The 18292-nt window shown below is 39.2% G+C and overlaps 1 protein-coding gene across 1 annotated transcript; it reads left to right on the forward strand.

The window, feature by feature from the left end:
* The first annotated feature begins 894 nt into the window (after positions 1–894).
* On the forward strand, positions 895–16491 carry LOC131601673 (maltose excess protein 1-like, chloroplastic). Its single transcript, XM_058873539.1, has 9 exons — positions 895–1288; positions 1373–1549; positions 1645–1935; positions 2066–2155; positions 2557–2658; positions 2765–2883; positions 15743–15805; positions 15908–15969; positions 16208–16491. The coding sequence occupies exons 1-9, from the start codon at positions 1073–1075 to the stop codon at positions 16294–16296; spliced, it is 1209 nt and encodes a 402-aa protein (XP_058729522.1). The 5' UTR covers positions 895–1072; the 3' UTR covers positions 16297–16491.
* Positions 16492–18292: the final 1801 nt, after the last annotated feature.

Raw genomic sequence — 18292 nt, forward strand, 5'->3', positions numbered from 1 at the left:
TCAAAATGGCTTTTAACTTTTATTTTATTTTAATATTTTATTTTTAAAAAAAATATTCATTTAAATTGTTAAGTATTTATATAAAAAGTTGTTTTTAAGTCCACGAAGCAAGCAAATTGAATCTAGCTAGATGAACTTATCAAATTGAACCAAATTGTTTGTGAATTTATAAAAGAAATTGAGTTTAAATTTAAAAAATTCGTGTCAAACTCGAACTAACATTTGAGTTGAACCAATTCTTAACAAGTCGAATCAAGCTGATACAAGTATTGCCTATCCTATATTTCTTATATAAATAAATATATAAATAAATTGTATGTTATAAACATTTTACCATATCAATGGTTTGTCACATCTACAATTGCTTAGCTATATCTACACACATTCACTTGCTACTACTACTTTGCTCTAATATTTAATTTGTTTGCAAATTCAACCCCATAGAACCTATCCTCCATCCTTTTTCTCTCAAATGAAAATTCTTACCTCTCACTTTATATATATATATATATATATATATATATATATATATATATATATATATATATATATATATATATATATATATATATATATATATATATATATATATATATATATATATATATATATATATATATATATATATATGAAAAATTCTGGTGCGGCTATAGCCACAATATGCTTCCATGTGCATCCGCCCCTGCCACGTCCTTAAGTATGTTTGTCCTACTCATTTCATTTTTTTTTGACATTTTACAGAATAGATTTAAACGGGACGCGCATGCCTATTTGGTATCCGTATGCCGCCGGGATAGAGACCAAACCTTTTGGGGTTGATTAATTCTAATTGATAGTTGATTGCATTTTTGAAAAAGCGAAAATAGTGCGTGTATAATACGGTGCCTTTGGTAGCATTCACGAGGTGATGGAGCGGTAAAGATAAAAAAAAAAATGCTATATTAAGTGTGAACGCACTTCTACCACCGCCCAATCTGATTCCCAACAATAGTCACAGTCATCATAGTCACACTCACTCCCACAAGAACAAGAAGAAGAACATCGTTTGTTGAATGCAATTAATAACCCAGTCATGGCCAACACTTTTTATGCTTCTCCCCCTCATCTTCAAATTCAACACCTAAGTCAACATCAACAACACAAATATCTCACTTCATCACCACGCCCCCATTACAAACTCACTTCATCACCTCGCCCGCTTCCCACACAGTACCGTCTATTTGCTTTCCCTCAACCCAGCCGACCCAATTTCACTCTCAATGCTCTTCATTCCGATCCACCTCACCAGGTACTTGTACATGTTCCATTTTGTTACCAATTTATCATCACCATCATTTTATTCGCATGACATTTTTCTTTAAATTAATTCAAGAGATCGGTTAACTTTGGAAGAAGAAATGAAAGGTACGAGCAATGGGATTCGCTTACATCCAAACTCTCTGGAGCAGCCAATTTCCCATTCCTCTTACTTCAAATGCCACAGATTTTACTTAATGCTAGAAATCTCTTGTCCGCAAATAATACTGCTCTCTTTGCTATTCCATGGCTAGTAAGTCTCCATCCTTTCTACAATTGCTTTCTTATACCATATATTCACCTACTTAATGCTATGTTACAATATTGTGATATTGATTATCGATGCAGGGAATGCTTACTAGTTTGCTTGGAAACCTCTCGCTACTTTCATACTTTGCCAAGAAAAGAGAAAAGGAAGCAATGCTAGTGCAGACACTTGGTGTACTTTCAACATATGTTGTCATTCTTCAGCTCGCATTAGCCCAATCCATGCCTTTTCCTTACTTTTTCGCAACTTCACTCGTTGTAGTGTTCGGTCTTTTTCTCAATTTCATCAATTACTATGGCTTACTAAATGCTCAAATCTGGCGTTTTTGGGAAGATTTCATTACAATTGGAGGTTTATCCGTGCTTCCTCAAGTAATAATTCCTCCACCTTACTATTAATACAAATATACCTTTTTATTTATCAATTTCTACTCACTCATTGGCTCAATTTATCATCTGGATACATGCATACCCATTTGCTCAATTTATCATCTGGATACAGATAATGTGGTCTACATTTGTTCCCTATCTACCTAACAGTATCTTGCCTGGGGCACTTTCCTTTCTCATAGCTGTATTGGCTGTTACCATGGTAATCATCTTATTTCCTTACAGGATTTTATTTCATTATTTCTCAAAAACATAACCTGGCTTGCATCAGTATGTCTAAAATGGACATTATGAATTGTGAATTAGTGGAAGAAAACAATAATACTTGTTTCTCGCATTTCACAAACCTCAAAATGTCAAAATCAACTTTATTACTTTCACATTTCTTACCTTCAAATTGTTATATCTAGTGTATCAATTGGAAAACACATAACGTAATATATTTCCTGACTTTTCATTCAACTACTTATTTCACCAACTGATCCATTTTAATGTGTATTTAATAGCTGAAACAAAGAAATTCTGAATTCTATGTCTTTTTTCTAGATTGGGTTTGATGGAATTGAAGCTGGGAAATAGGTTTTCACATTCATTTATTTACAGGCAAGAAGTGGAAAACTTTCTGAGAAAGGTGTTCAATTTGTTGGTGGAATATCTGGATGGACTGCTACTTTACTCTTCATGTGGATGCCAGTTTCCCAGATGGTAAACTTTATTTATATATGATGACAATTTCTGTTGCGTTAACAGCTGTGCAGCTCAGCTTTTATCCCCTATGCACTTTTCTTATGTCCGTTTTTCTCTTCTCTAGTGGACAAATTTTCTCAATCCCGAGAACATGAAAGGCTTGTCTGCTTTTTCTATGTTGCTTGCGATGCTTGGAAATGGACTCATGCTTCCACGTGCTCTATTCATTCGTGATTTTATGTGGTAATTTACTTTCTTCTATTAACTAATATATCATTGATAAAAAATACGGCAATACCAAATTTTTATAAATCACAAAGCAGTGTTATAGTCAAGCACTTGGCTGTTGTGATTGTGAATCCGTCACTTTACTCACTCAGGTTGTTGTTTCTGCCATCTGCTTGAAAATTTGCTGTGTTACTTACACCCCTGCAACATGTTGAACCATTAGCAAATATTGTTAAAACTATTTTAAATATTCTGCAAGTTTTCTAGTGGAGAACTATTTTCACAATTTAAGATATTATCCAAACTTAGTGTAACACCCCTTAAATATATGTTTAGAATAATATGTAGGGAACTAGTGATGTTATAAAATGGTACATAGAAACATACAAAAGCTGGCAATGATAAAAAATCGAATTGTATACAGTTTAATTCCACAACTAAAAATGTATATAGTACGTTTTCTACCACAATGTACAGCGGAAAGATAAGATCTACATAAGGTCTTCATGCCATCTGCTCATCCCAGTCTTTTCTCAAGACCTTCTAGCAATTCCTTCGCTTCTTCACTGCACCAGAAAAACGATAATAGAATTGGGGTGAGATTACTAAATCTCAGTGAGGCCCCCTATCCTATGGGTCCTCTTGACTCTATAGGGTATATGCATCGAATACGGATCTTCCATTGTTCTGGGGTTACCTCACGGTCAAGTACATGAAAACACAAACATCACAGAACATCACAATTTGGAGTCCCTTGACTGCCCAATTGGATTATCACATCACACAAGTATATCAAATGCATATAATCTAAGTATGCAAACCCGTACCCATGAGCAGGGAATTCAGAAGTAGTACATGCCTTCCGACCTAGGCCAAACAAGCACACCATTGGGGAGTATCCATCAAAACTTAATCCGGAACCCAAGTGTATAACGCCAAGAGACTACACATAGCACATTGCTTTCGATGAATCAGGTGTCTACATATTAGAGTAAGATAGCTATTAGAATATGTCTGACAGTTGTAAGTCACTAAGGCTAGGTAACCTGCTACAATAAATTCTGTTATTACAGAATCATGATCAATGGAGAACTAAGTTTCTAACATGGTATCAGTTAGCTAGCGCCGATCCTTGACCATGTCACCGTCTCCCGCCTCCGTCTCTAACGTTTCTACTCTGATTGGATTGTTTTCTCATGACGATCTTCGTCATCTCAACTTCACTGAAAATCGCGCAAAAACTCGATGAAAAGAACTTTCATCTCTGGCGCCAACAAGTGGAACTCTACATCAATGCGCATAACCTCACGGAGTTTGTTGTTTGTTCGCATATTCCACCAAATTTCTTGATGATGGTGCTCACAATTCAGGTAAAATCAATCCTGCATACTTAATTTGGATCCAGAAAGATCAAATGCTGTTGTCATGGCTTCAATCCACACTTTCGAGCGAAATCCTTTCTTGTGTTCTTGGCTGCACTCACTCTCATCAACTGTGGGATCGTTTGTTCATTTACTTTAAAAAACAAACGCGTGCAAGAGCTCGTCAATTACGTGTTGAATTGCGTGCTATTGATGTGATTCTTGAAGGATTACCAATTGATTTAGCTCCTGTAGTCTCAGTTGTTGAAAGGAAGTTTGGAGTCATGTGTTAGTTCTCTATTTTGTTGATTGACATTAATTTTAGTAAAACAAATAGAACAACAATATGTTAAATATAATGCGTTAACTTGCTAAGAAGAACATGCTAAGAAGAACAGGTTCAGCAAGAAGTCCTATTTTATGAAGAAACATGTTGAGATGAAATGTTTCATCATCTGGAGCAACATGTTGGACAAGATGTCCTATGCAGAGTCATTCGATATCGTGACTGTTTGGGCTGGGCTGTTGGATCGGTTCAAGATTTAACATATGCAGAATATTCTGGGAATATTATGCAGTCTTATGTGGCGCTGATTTTAAAGTACTGGAAGATTCAAGTTGAATTCAGAAGACAAATATGTTTCTACAAATGTTAAGACATTTTAGGAAACAAAATATTGAAGTCCTATTTTCTTGCAGAAGTTTCTGCATATTTGTAGCAGTTGATATGCTCTGATTAGAAGCCCAAATCCAGTTGGGAAAAAGGTTATAAATAGAAGTATTTGTAACCTAAAAGAGTACGGGTCCAAGATGTAGAAGCATTAGGGCTTAGTCATTATGCCACTCTCTAGGAGGAGTTGGTTTGTCTGATCCACTCGGGTTGTGAGTTGGACTGTGTTATAGAGTTGTGAGTCTCTATTATTGTTCTCCTCGAAGCTGTGAAGCAAGAGTGAGTATTGATCGAAGCTTTTAAGCTAGATCAAGTATTCTTGATTAAGAGATTCTTAATCTAGTATTTCTTGTAATAGAAGATTGAGGTAAAGGGCCGTCATTATCAGTAATTGGGATTGTTAGTGTGAGACATCATTGCGTTGATTGGAAGTGAGAGAGGTTTCTCATATCTAGGAGGTTTCTAGGTAGAAGTTGCATTGAGTAGGGATTAAGTGAGAAGGTTGTAAACCAGGGGTTGTTTACGTGTGAATCGTATGTTGTTTGCATAGTACTTCGAATTAAGACTACTAATAATGGATTTCCTTCCTGGTTTGGTAGCCCCCAGAGTAGGTGCTGTTGTACACCGAACTGGGTTAACAATTCTGGTGAGTTATTTACTATTCACTATTGTGTAGGTATGTTTGTACCTTGCCTATGTGTTTTGTTCAGATCAGATGTCTCGACATCTCATAGGACATTTGAAGTCTGATATACCAAAATTTCATCATAGATCTTGATGAAGTTGAAATTCTGTTAGTTGCTCATGAACTGCGTATGACTAAGTTTAAGAAAGCCTCTACTCCTGATCTTTTTTCCCTCAATCTCACGGACACTTCTCCTTCTCAGCCTTCACCTGATGAAGCTCTCACTTCTGGCTCTAAGTCCTCTCATCATCCTGCATCACATCCATCACCTGACAATGACTAACAGGCCTTGTGTGACAGTTATGGCAGAGGCAGATTTGGAAGAGGCAGATCTTCCACCAACAACATCCAATGTCAAGTTTGCAACAAATTTGGACCCTCTGCTCTTAAGTGTTGGCATAGATTCAATAAGAACTTTCAGGCCTCGACAGCTCCTTAGGCTGCACCTGGATTTCACACACCATGTGTGAACTCTCAACAATCTTTGCAAGGGTTTTCCTATGGGAACAATGTTTGGAATAGACAACCTGCTCTGATGAGGCTTACTCCTATGTTGCAGGCTCCTCCTAGCACATTTATTGCCAACTCTGTGCCTGCTACTACTATGATCCAGGCTACACCATCTACATCCTGATATCCTGACTCAGGAGCCTCATTTCATGTGACAAGTGAGGCCAAGAACATATAGCAAACTACTCCCTTTGAAGGACCTGATCAGATTTACATTGGCAATGGCCAAGGTTTGCAAATATCCTGAATAGGATCTAGTTCTTTTCCTTCCCCTATTCACAATCACGCACACTTAAACCTAAACAAACTGCTACTAGTGCCCTCCATCACTAAGAATCTCATAAGTGTCGGTCAATTTTGCAAGGACGATAATGCCTATTTTCTGTTTACTGCTGAAACTTGTCTTTTCAAGTCGCAGGGTTCTGATGCAATTTTCCTTGAAGGTCATGTTGGTTCAGATGGACTCTATGAGTTTCCTTCCATAGCTCTTTCATCCTCTCCTCAAATACCTTCCAACTTATGTGTTTCAGGTGTATCTTCTTCTAGTCAAATACCTAGCATTAATTCATCTTGTGTAGGATCTAAGATGCCTAGTATGTGACATCTTAGACTAGGACATCCAAGTGTGAATCCTTTAAGGCTTGTACTTCAATCTTGTAAGGTTCTCTTTTCAAATAAAGAAGATAATTTTGTACTGCATGGTGCATGGGCAAAACCCATTGGTTACCATCCTCCCTGTCACAAACCACACACAATGCATCTTTTGAGCTAATTTACTGTGATTTGTGGGGTCCTTCCCCTAATTTATCCTCTATTGGTTACTTATTATATATCTTTAGTGGATTCTTACTCCAGGTTCAGGTTTACCTGGATCTATCTCCTAAAATCCAAACCCGAGGCTCTTTCTACATTCAAACAGTTCAAAACCCTAGTTGAGTTACAACATGGCTTTCCTGTTAAAGCTGTGCAGTCTGATTAGGGAGGGGAGTTCAAACCCTTTACAAAATTCCTAAATGATCTTGGTATAGTGCATAGAGTTATATGTCCTCATACTCATCACCAAAATGGTGTAATTGAGAGGAAGCATATACATATTATGGATCTAGGACTCACTCTACTTAGCCAAGCCTCTTTACCCCTCACCTATTAGGACTATGCATTCTCTACTGATGTGTTCCTTATAAATATACTTTCCTCTGCTTCCATAAAATTTCAAGTACCCTATACTATTTTATTCAAAACTCAACCTGATTATCACTTTTTAAAAGTATTTGGCTGTGCTTGTTTCCCTCTACATAGACCTTATCATGCTCACAAACTTGAGTTTAGATCCCAAGAGTGTGTTTCTGGGTTACTCTACTTCTCACAAGGGCTATAGGTGTCTCTCACCTAGTGGCAGATTATACATCTCTAAGGATGTCCTCTTCAATGAGTCTAGATTCCCATTTCCAGAACTTTTTCCTACTAGATCTAGTACTTCTAATAATACTAGTGTGGCTCTCACTCCTCTTCCCGCGTTGCCTCTCTCTATACCTCTAAATACACCTACAACCCTAACTGATTTTGCAGGGTCTTCACCAAAACACCTCTCCAGTTCTGCACAATCCTCAAGCCATGATCTCCCATCTCCAACTACCACACCTTGTACTGAGTCTAGCACCTCCTTATCTGTCAACACCATTCTTGCCCAGCTTTCCATTCCTCCCAAGGCCATTCCCATATCTCAAATTCCTGTTAACTCACACTCTATGCAAACCAGGATTTACTCAACCCAGACTTGAGCCAAGATTATTGCTCACCAATACTGAACCTAAAATAGTGAAACAGGCACTTGGTGATTCGTAATGGAATTCTGCTATGCAGTCAGAGTATGATGCCTTACTAAAGAATAACACATGGTCCCTTGTTCCTCTCCCAGCTCATAGAAAGGCAATTCGCTGCAAGTGGGTATTTCATATCAAGGAAAATCCTGATGGTATTGGTAACAAAGACTAGGCTAGGTTAGTTGCAAAAGGGTTCCATCAAAGACATGGTCTTGACTTTCAGGATAGCTATTAGAATATGACTGTCAGTTGTAAGTCACTAAAGCTAGGTAACCTGCTACTGCAGGTTACAGGATTGCTACTTTAAATGCAATCTCTTGTAACTAACTCAAATCAATGAAAACAAAATTTCTGTTATAACATAATCATGATCAATGGAGAACTAAGTTTCTAACACTACACATCGGAACTTAATCCGGAACCCAAGTGACTTACGCCTATATGGCTACACAAGCACACCAGTCGTGAGTAACTAAGTGTAATCCGCCTACATGGCTACACAAGCACACTAATCTAATTGTAGATGTGTACACATCGGAACTTAATCCGGAACTCAAGTGCAAAACGTCTACATGGTTACACAAGCACGCCAATCTATGCCTCAGGTGAGTACACATCGGAACTTAATCCTATATGGATACACAAGCACACTTGTGGTGGGTACCCAAGTGTAATCTGCCTACATGGCTACACAATCACACCAATCGATAACGCAAATGTGTATTCACCATATCAGACCCCCACAAGCACATCGCTCGATAGCCCGGTGAGTCCCCCATTGGTTTACACCTCAGGTCTAGGCCTACTTCGGCCCAAGCACGTAATGAACCATATCCGAACGTTTAACAGAAATGAACGGAAAGCAAGTAATGAACATCACATACCCAACACGGCATAATCAAGAAACACATACCGGAACGTTTAACCGAAACGAACGGGAACAGATAAACAAGTGATCATGTCAATTCATTTATCAACCATGGTGTACTACACTAAGGACACATATACAAGTGAGGCATAGACAAGTAATCAAATCATTTCATTATCAACCATAATGCATTACATTAAGCACATATATACATAAGAGAGGCATAACAAGTGATCACATCATATTGCTCATCAAATCCATACTACGTAACGTCATATCAATGTCAACCTATAGTATATCATGTTGGTCACACGCAAGGAGAGACGTCCCATTCACACTCGGAACGAGACTACACTCAAGGGAAACAAAATATAAAACTCTGCCAACAAAGGCTCTCCAGGCGATGACGGAGCGAGCTCCAAGCGAGGCTAAGGCGAGGGACTGGCAGAAAGGAATCATTCTAGAAAATTTGCCGTTCTTGCCAGGCAAAGTAGAAACGAGCTTGCTCGCCAGGCAAAGGTATTGCTCGTTGGGCGAGATATGTGGAACTTCCAAAATCAAAACCTTGCAACCACCAGCAGGTATCCTCCAACCATGGCCATAGATCCATAATTATTAGAAGAATAGAAAGATAGAGAGACAGATTGCATTTCTGTTATAACAAAATTTGTATATTTGATTGAATGAGTCAGTTACAACAAACACTTGTGCTTTATATAGCACAAATGAGAAACCTGTGATAGCAGGTAAGTTCTCATAATACTGACAGCTGTCAATTACAACACTTAGCTAAAGCTTAATCTACTTACACCTTCAATACACCCCCCCCCCCCCCCCCCCCCCCCCCCACCACACACACACACAAACTCAGGGGAGCTAGCAACCCTAAGTTTGTGAGTTAATTCAAGAAATTTCGTAGAAGCCAAAGGCTTAGTGAGAACATCAGCAAGCTGGTCCGAACCAGGAATATGCACCACTTGAATTTGCTTAGCCAGCACCTTCTCCCTAACAAAAAATAAGTCAATTTCCATGTGCTTGGTTCTGGAGTGAAGAACAGGATTATGAGCTAAGAGCACAGCAGACTGATTATCACATAAGACCACAGGAGGTTTGGTACTGATGCAGAGTTCAAGGGGCAAGGTTTGAATCCAGAGGAGGTCAGCTGTAGCTTGAGCAAGGCTTCTGTATTCTGACTTAGTGCTTGACCTGGCCACAATAGGCTGCTTTTTAGACCACGAAGAGATGAGATTAGAGCCAAAAAAGATGGCAGCACCAGAAGTACTGCGCCTATCATCAGAGTCTAAAGCCCAATCAGCATCACAATAAAGATGAAGAGAGGGAGGAGTTTTAGGGGAAAGAGGACTTAGAGACAAGTCATGGTGAAGAGTACCTTTGAGGTACCTGAGAATCCTCTTGACTGCAATCCAGTGAGTGTCAAGAGGGTGTGACATAAACTGACACACTTTATTGACTGCATAAGTCAGATCAGGTCGTGTAATGGTGGCATACTGCAAGGCACCAACCACAGACCTGTACATAAAAGGATCAGAAAAAGCTGCAGATCCAGTTTTTGTAAGTTTGCAAGTGGACTGCATAGGTGTAGAAACAGGACTAGCCTCAAGCATATTAGTTTTCTGCAGTAAATCCCTAAGGTATTTAGTTTGAGTCAGCAACAAGGAACCCTGAGCAGCTTGTTTGACTTCTATACCAAGAAAATAGTCAAGCTCTCCAAGATGTTTAAGGGAAAATGTAGAGTTCAGTTTGGAAATAACCTCCTTGAGAAGTGCAGGTGAACTGCTAGTGAGGATTATGTCATCAACATAGACAAGCAGGTAAAGAGACTGACCCTTGGAGAAATAAGTGAAAAGGGAGGGGTCACATTTACTGGGCTTGAATTTGAGCTGGATTAGGGCTGACTGCAGTCTTTCAAACCATTGCCTAGGGGCTTGTTTGAGCCCATAGAGGGCTTTATTTAGCTTGCACACAAGAGTGGAATCAGAATGAATGAAGCCCTGAGGTTGTTTCATGTACACTTCTTCAGAAAGCAAGCCATTCAAGAAGGCATTATTAACATCTATCTGGTGAAGAGGCCACCTGTGAGTGATAGCAATGGTGAGAATCACCTTGATAGTAACAGGCTTAACCACAGGGGAGAAAGTTTCAGTAAAATCCAGCCCATGCCTCTGATGAAAACCCTTAGCAACTAGCCGTGCCTTGTAACGATTGATAGAACCATCAGGATTCTCATTAAGTCTAAACACCCACTTACACCCTATAACATTCTTGTGGGGAGACAAAGGCACCAAGGACCAAGTATTGTTCTTTTGTAGGGCATCAAATTCAGCCTGCATAGCTGACTTCCAATTTAGGTCAGCAAGAGCCTGTTTGACAGATTTAGGCTCAGTGTGGGCAAGAAGCATCCTGGGTTCAAGTCTAGGTTGAATGAACCCAGATTTGGCTCTAGTCTTCATAGGATGGCTGTTAAGAGGTACCTGGGACACAGGGATGGCATTAGAGGGAATAATAGGGGCAGAACTAGTAGGAGAAGAAGAGCTGGCATCACTAGAAGCAGCACTAGAAGAGACTGACACAGGGCTGGGGGCAGTAACACCAGGAGTGGTAGCATTAATAGGACTGACAGATAAGGAAGTAGAGGAAGGAGAGTGAAGAGGAACAGAGGGACTTGGTTGGACTATGTTAAGATGTGGAGTAGTAAGAGAGCCGAGAATGAGACTAGAACAAGAAGGAGCCAAAGAGGAAGAGTTGTTGGACATAGAGGCTGGAAACAGCTCAGGAAAAGGGAATTTGGACTCATTGAAAAGCACATCTTTGGAGATGTACAATCTACCATTAGGTGCTAAGCATCTATACCCCTTGTGAGAGGTAGAGTAGCCTAAGAATAGACACTTCTGAGACTTAAAAGCTAGTTTGTGAGTGTTATATGGTCTCAAGAGAGGGAAGCAAGAACAGTCAAAAAATTTAAGGAATTTATAATCAAGCTGCTGATGGAACAGAAGAGTATAGGGAACAACAAACTGCACAGAGGCAGAGGGCAACCTGTAGTAGAGAAGGCATAATCCCAGTAGGTAAGAGAAAAAGAAGCTTGATTGAGTAAAGTAAGCCCTAAATCAACAATATGCCCGTGTTTTGTCTCAATGACACCATTCTGATGGTGTGTAAAGTAAGCCCTAAATCAGTCTATGAATAATACCTAAGTCAGCAAGATACTTGGTAAAAGGTCTAAACTCCCCATCCCAGTTAGACTGGACAGCTTTGATGGGGAGATTGAGCTGCAACTCCACCATGGTTTTAAATTTTTGAAAAATAGACAAGGCCTCAGACTTGTTCTTAATGAGGTAAATCCAAGTGAACTTGGAATAGGCATCCACAAAGGATATATAATAAAAGAAACCGGTAGTAGATTTGAAAGGGGAAGGACCCATCAATTCAAGTGGCTGAGTGTACACAGTGTGTGAAGTGGGTGAGTGCAGTCTGTGAGATTTGCCAATATAACAAGCAGAACAAAACAGATCATTGGCTTTATTAGTAAAGGGAACATTACATTGTTGTAAAAAAAGTTTGAGAGCATGAGTATTAGGATGCCCAAGCCTAAGGTGCCACATATAAGGCAAACTAGAATTTACAGAAAAAGTATAAGCACTAGGTGCAATATTATTAGAAGACTTAGAGATGGAAGCCAATGAGGACTTAGCAGACTTGGAGACATTGATTGAAGGAAACTCATAAAGACCATCAGCACCCACATGCCTTCTAGTAAAGTGGCATTAGACACCTGGCATTTAACAAGACAATGGCTAGCAGAAAAGACAAAATAGACATTGTTATCCTTAGTAAACTGACTGACACTTGGTAGATTTTTGGTAATAGAAGGAACATGAAGTAAGTTTTTAAGAGTGAGGTGTGTGGGAGGATGTAGAGGTGAAGCAAAGGAACTAGAGCCAGCAGTGTGAATAGGCAGACCTTGTCCATTGCCTACATAAATCTGGTCATGGCCTTCAAATGGAGTCAACTGCTGCAAGTTAGAGGCATCATTTGTAACATGATATGAAGCCCCTGAGTCAGGGAACCAAGAACCAGAGGTTGAGGGCAAGGTGCTAGCCACAAAGGTGCTTGGAGCCTGGGAAACAACTGCAGGAATTGCTGCAGGAACAACAACAACTGGAGGCCTAGCCCACACATAAGGAGAGGTCTGAGGAAGTGCTTGAGTGTAGTAAGCACCAGCACCAGGCCACTGAGGTTGCACATAAGGAGCTGAGGCTGGAGGTGCAACTGATTGGAACTGATGATTGAACCTATGCCAGCACTACAAAGCAGTATGACCAGGTTTATGGCACACTTGACACTGAATGTGAGAGGTAGAAGATCTACCACCTCTGCCTCTAGTGAATCTGCCACCACGAGAACTCCTGCCTCCTCTGAATTGATGAGATTCCTGCACATGAGTGAAGGCACTGGTAATATTGGACGAGGATTCTGCTGCAGGTGAGGAAGGTTCTTCAGGAGGTGCTGAGGGAGCCACAGAGTGTGTAAGATTAAGTGACACTAGATCTGGTGGAGATTGTTTCTTGAACTTGTTCAAGCGAAGTTCATGAGCTAACAGCAGAATCTCAACTTCATCCAGATCCATAACACCAAACTTACTCTCAACAACAGAAACCACAGGAGCAAATTCAACTGGCAAACCTTCCAAAATGACGTCAATGTGATGAGACAGAGGAATTGGATCTCCAATGGAAGCTAGCACATCAACAATTGTGCGAATCTTCAGTAGATAGTCTTGAACAGAAAGAGTATCCAGTGTAAGAGCATGCAGTTCAACACGGAGGTGACGCGCCCTCGCACGAGTTTGTTTATGAAAATAGCTGAACAAACGATCCCACAGTTCGTGCGAATGCGAACATCCAAGAACTCGCGAGAAAATCTCGCTCGATAACGTGGATTGAAGCCACGATAGAAGCATCTGATCCTTGTGGATCCACGCGGAGTACGCCGGATTGAAAGAACCGGCACGACGAGCGGCTTCAGAGAGAAACTTCGGCGGTACACGAGCACAAACCACCAGATCGGTGAGATCTTGTGCGTTGATGTACGGCTCAACCTATTGGCGCCAAAGATGAAAATTCTTTTCATCCAACTTTTGCGCGATCTTGAGAGAGAAATGAAGACGACGAGATTCGTCAGAAATAGGTGGCACCACCGGCGTAGCGTCCGGTGAGCCAAGGTCAGAGAGCGGCGGCGACGGAGGCGGAGTAACGTCGTCCATGGATCGATTCAGAAATCTGATACCATATTAGAAGAATAGAAAGATAGAGAGAGAGATTGCATTTCTGTTATAACAGAATTTGTATATTTTATTGAATGAGTCAGTTACAACAAACACTTGTGCTTTATATAGCACAAGTGAGAAACCTGTGATAGAAGGTAATTTCTCATAATACTGACAGCTGTCAGTTACAACACTTCGCTAAAGCTTAATCTACTTACACCTTCAATAATAATCATGCATAAAACAACATCCTTACATCAATTCATGAGATTAACACATGGTACAATGTCTCCGAGATATGCGGAACTTCCCAAATTAAAACCTTGCAACCACCAATAGGTTTCCTCCAACCATGCTCATAGATCCATAATCATGCATAAAACAACATCCTTACATCAATTCACGAGGTTAACACATGGTAAATGTCTCGTAGGTATGTCAGCAGAGCAGTACCAGGTTTAGCTTTTACACAAGTAATGAAGCATAACTTATCACATATTCCAATTAGTAATAAAAGCATGGTATTCAATCATAATGAGATAGAGCATTGAATAAGCTTTCCAATGCTTCTGACTGTGCTCCATTTCGAGTTACCAAACTCGAATTATGCTGGTTTAGTGTTTCTAAAATTTTGCTGTTTCGGTAGAGCTCACTCGGCGAGCCTGGAGGGAAGATGACAACCCAGATTTACGGAAAAACAGTCTTCTCATGCCAATTTTACACTTCCAATCCATCCCAAATCAAACCTTAACATATATCAGTACCCAAAACATGTAATGGCATCACAAGAACACAATTTCATCGATTAATCGAGCATGCAACACATCCTTGACAAATTCAGGCAATAACTCACTACCCATTCCCATTCAAATCATTCCCATTTCTACCCATGTGTCTAACTATGAGACTCACCTTGATCAAGAGGAGATTCTGAGGTTGATGATGAGAGGTGAAGATGATGATGATCCTCACACCAAGCATGATTCTTGAAGCCAAATCCTCACCATCTTCAAGCATCATTCTCATGCATCCATGGAAAGGGACTTTGAGACCGTTGCTTCCTTCTCTTCCATTCACGCCTTCCTCCTTCTCTGATTTCTTGGATGCAAAGTGTGTATGAAAGTGAGAGAAAAAGACCAAATTACTTAACTAGAGCCTTGGGTGAGAAATCACAACTCTGCCCTCCAACTATTTAACATTTACTAATTTGTCATTGAGTTCCATCCTAACCAATCCTTAAGGTGTCCTCTTGATGGAAGAATGGTCTTGAGTGAGAGTGACTCTCATGCCCCAAATTCCATATGTTCCCAAAATGACCTTCTTATAAGACAACAATCTTCCTGGAATTAAGTCGGGGTATTACACTTAGTGGCAGTACTGAAAACTCTTCTGGTTATATCCTTGTTGTAGTAATGTTGATAACAATAATATGTAGAAAATGAAGTGTTACTTAAACTTTCATGACGGGTAGTGATTCAATTTAATTTAAATAACTACGCTTATCTTATGTTTTTAAAAATAAATATTATTTTATTTGCTTTGACTCTAGTGATGATTGATTTATTGCGTGCCACTAATGTATATGCCCATGTTTTTTTGTTGATTTAAATGCTGTGTTGCAATCTTGTGAAATTGTTTCTAACATTTTACGGATTCAACTATGATTGAAGGTTCACTGGTTCAACATGGGCTACCATATTCTATGGATATGGGAATCTTGCATGCCTATTCCTGTAAGTTAATATAAGTCAAGATTTCATCAGCAACTCTGTTATGGTGCTCTCTTGAGCAAAATTAGAATCATCTCTAAACTGATGTTGTGTTTTTCGTTCCAGTTTAAACATTATCAGCAAAGAATTCTTCTTGGCAGCAACTGTCGGTCTGGTTTCATGGATAGGTTATCCTCTTGAGCAACCATATTTCCTGATTTATTTATGAAACACATAGTTCTGTTGAAATTTCATTGGCCAAATTATTAGCTGACCTAATTATAAGTGTTCAGCAACTGCCTCCTTTGCAGTAGAGTTATGCGGAACTCAAATTCTAAGAGATATTACATACAAAGTTGCACAAGTGATTTTTCTGTTAAATAAAGTAGTGCAGAAATGACATTCTGAATAACATTTTTATGACAGGAATGGCTTTCTGGAGAGACAGTGTAGTGCATGGTCACAGTTCACCTTTGGTTTCTTTAGGTGACTTGGTTTTTGGATCTCGAAAATAAAGTTTGTGATGCTGCACTGAAGCACACTGTATTATTGTCTGTATAGTAAGGTGATTCATGATTAACACCAGTCTTGTCTCATCTTGGGATAGATTCATTGAGATAAATAATTATGTTGTAATTAATTAGCGTTTTAAAGAATCCCATCATTTATGTGATATAGAGGATACAATACAATTTGTGACGTTCTTTCAATTGTTTAGTCGATAAACCTACAACCAAAATATCGTAGCACCAACATACCATTTTTTTTCTTCCATCACTAAATTTTTGTTTTGCTAGTGATAGTGACTGATGGTGATGCTTCATTTCGTTGGTGATGGCCGGGTTGTTTGCCATTGGAGCTGAGAGGAGTGTAGGAGAGCTCAAGGAATTCATGGGTGCAGGAGTGGATCTGTTTTCCATTATGATATACTCTTTCGGTTATTGTACATAACCCGGATATTTTCATTAAGGCCGAAACGAACTCAGATAACAAAGGAAATACGGGTCAGGACCTACAGACTGGACCCGACTACTCAGTCAGGTCTTGCCGGAATGTGATCCAGGTCAGACACTGAATATAGCTGCTGGGTATAAGCTCGACACCATACAATTGATTTATAGGAAGTCGGACCCGAGGAGGGCAAGAGGCGTAACTATGATCTAATGATAAGAAAAACGTTACAAGTCATTAAGAGACGGTTACGAACGTTACAAGTCATATTATGAGAGGGTACAAATGTTACAGAATGGATTTAATAACCATTAAATTAAATAGACTAAGGATTATCTTATATAAAAGGGTCCTTGGAGAGTGAGAAAAGGGATCATAAAATGGACAGAACACGGACAAATAGATGATGGGCTTTCGACAGAGGGATAAGCAAGATATTCATTTTGGATAAAGACATATTACTATCATATCACCCAAATCCCCCTAAAATATTACATAAATCTATCATATTGCGGCTCACCCTATTCCTATTGGAAAGTCACCCAATTTTAGTGTTTTTTGCAAGAACATTTATAAATCATATGTTAGAAGAAATAATTCATCTTTATTTTTACCATTATTGTCATTATTCAAAAGAAATTCAAATATTCAAATAGTTATGACCATTAGAAGAAGGCTGGCCTCTACTGCAGCCACAAATTCGTAATATTCAAATAGTTATGACCATTAGAAGAAGGCTGGCCTCTACTGCAGCCACAAATTCGTATAAATCTCTAACTGACATGTTTTTGAAAAGTTTTGTGGTTACAACCACATGCCTCCCAACCGTGAGAGTTCTGGTCTCAACATACACAATGCAATTCATTTGCAAAATTGTAAGTAGCAAGTGAGTTTTGTGGTTACAACCACATGCCTCTCAACTGTGAGAGTTCCGGTCTCATCATACACAATGCAATTCATTTGCAAAATTGTAACTAGCAAGTGAGTTTTCTATTGTTGAAATGGTATCTTGAGAGAAGAGTTAATGCATGTCAATGACATTCATCCTCACAATGTGTGTACTTTCTAATGCTTGACCACCTTTGATCAACATACCTTGAGTTGCACCAACTCCAGTACCAACCATGACAATTGTAGGAGTGACTAGTTCTAGAGCGCAAGGACATGCTATGACCATCATTGAAATTCTAAATTCAAGTGTAAGCTCAAAACTATTCATTGAGGATGATATCCATGATTTTGGATATGCATACAACTCTATTACTACCTTCGGTCCTATTTATAAGAAAAAGTTTACCTTTTAGATATATTAAAAAATTAATGTATCTAAACAATAAGTTTAAAAAAAATGAGTTAGAGAGAGAGTGTGTGAGAATACCAAACACATCTAATAACCTAATCACATTTTAAACCAAATCACCATGAATCTAGGAACAACAAGGATCGCGGAGAATGACTGGACCAAAGTTTCAAAGAGGAAGCATGTTTAGCAAGGCAGGAAGAGGGGTTGGGACGTAACCAAAGGAAGGAGGAATGACTCAACAACAACGACCTTCTTCT

The sequence above is a fragment of the Vicia villosa genome, linkage group LG5 (genome assembly GCF_029867415.1).
Source record: "Vicia villosa cultivar HV-30 ecotype Madison, WI linkage group LG5, Vvil1.0, whole genome shotgun sequence".
In the NCBI taxonomy this organism is placed as follows: Eukaryota; Viridiplantae; Streptophyta; class Magnoliopsida; order Fabales; family Fabaceae; genus Vicia; species Vicia villosa.

Coding starts and splice junctions, on each gene's coding strand:
- LOC131601673 (XM_058873539.1), top strand. CDS start 1,073: ATGGCCAACACTTTTTATGCTTCTCCCCCTCATCTTCAAATTCAACAC. Junction 1,550..1,644: donor TCTTTGCTATTCCATGGCTA/GTAAGTCTCCAT, acceptor TTATCGATGCAG/GGAATGCTTACTAGTTTGCT. Junction 2,156..2,556: donor CTGTATTGGCTGTTACCATG/GTAATCATCTTA, acceptor ATTTATTTACAG/GCAAGAAGTGGAAAACTTTC.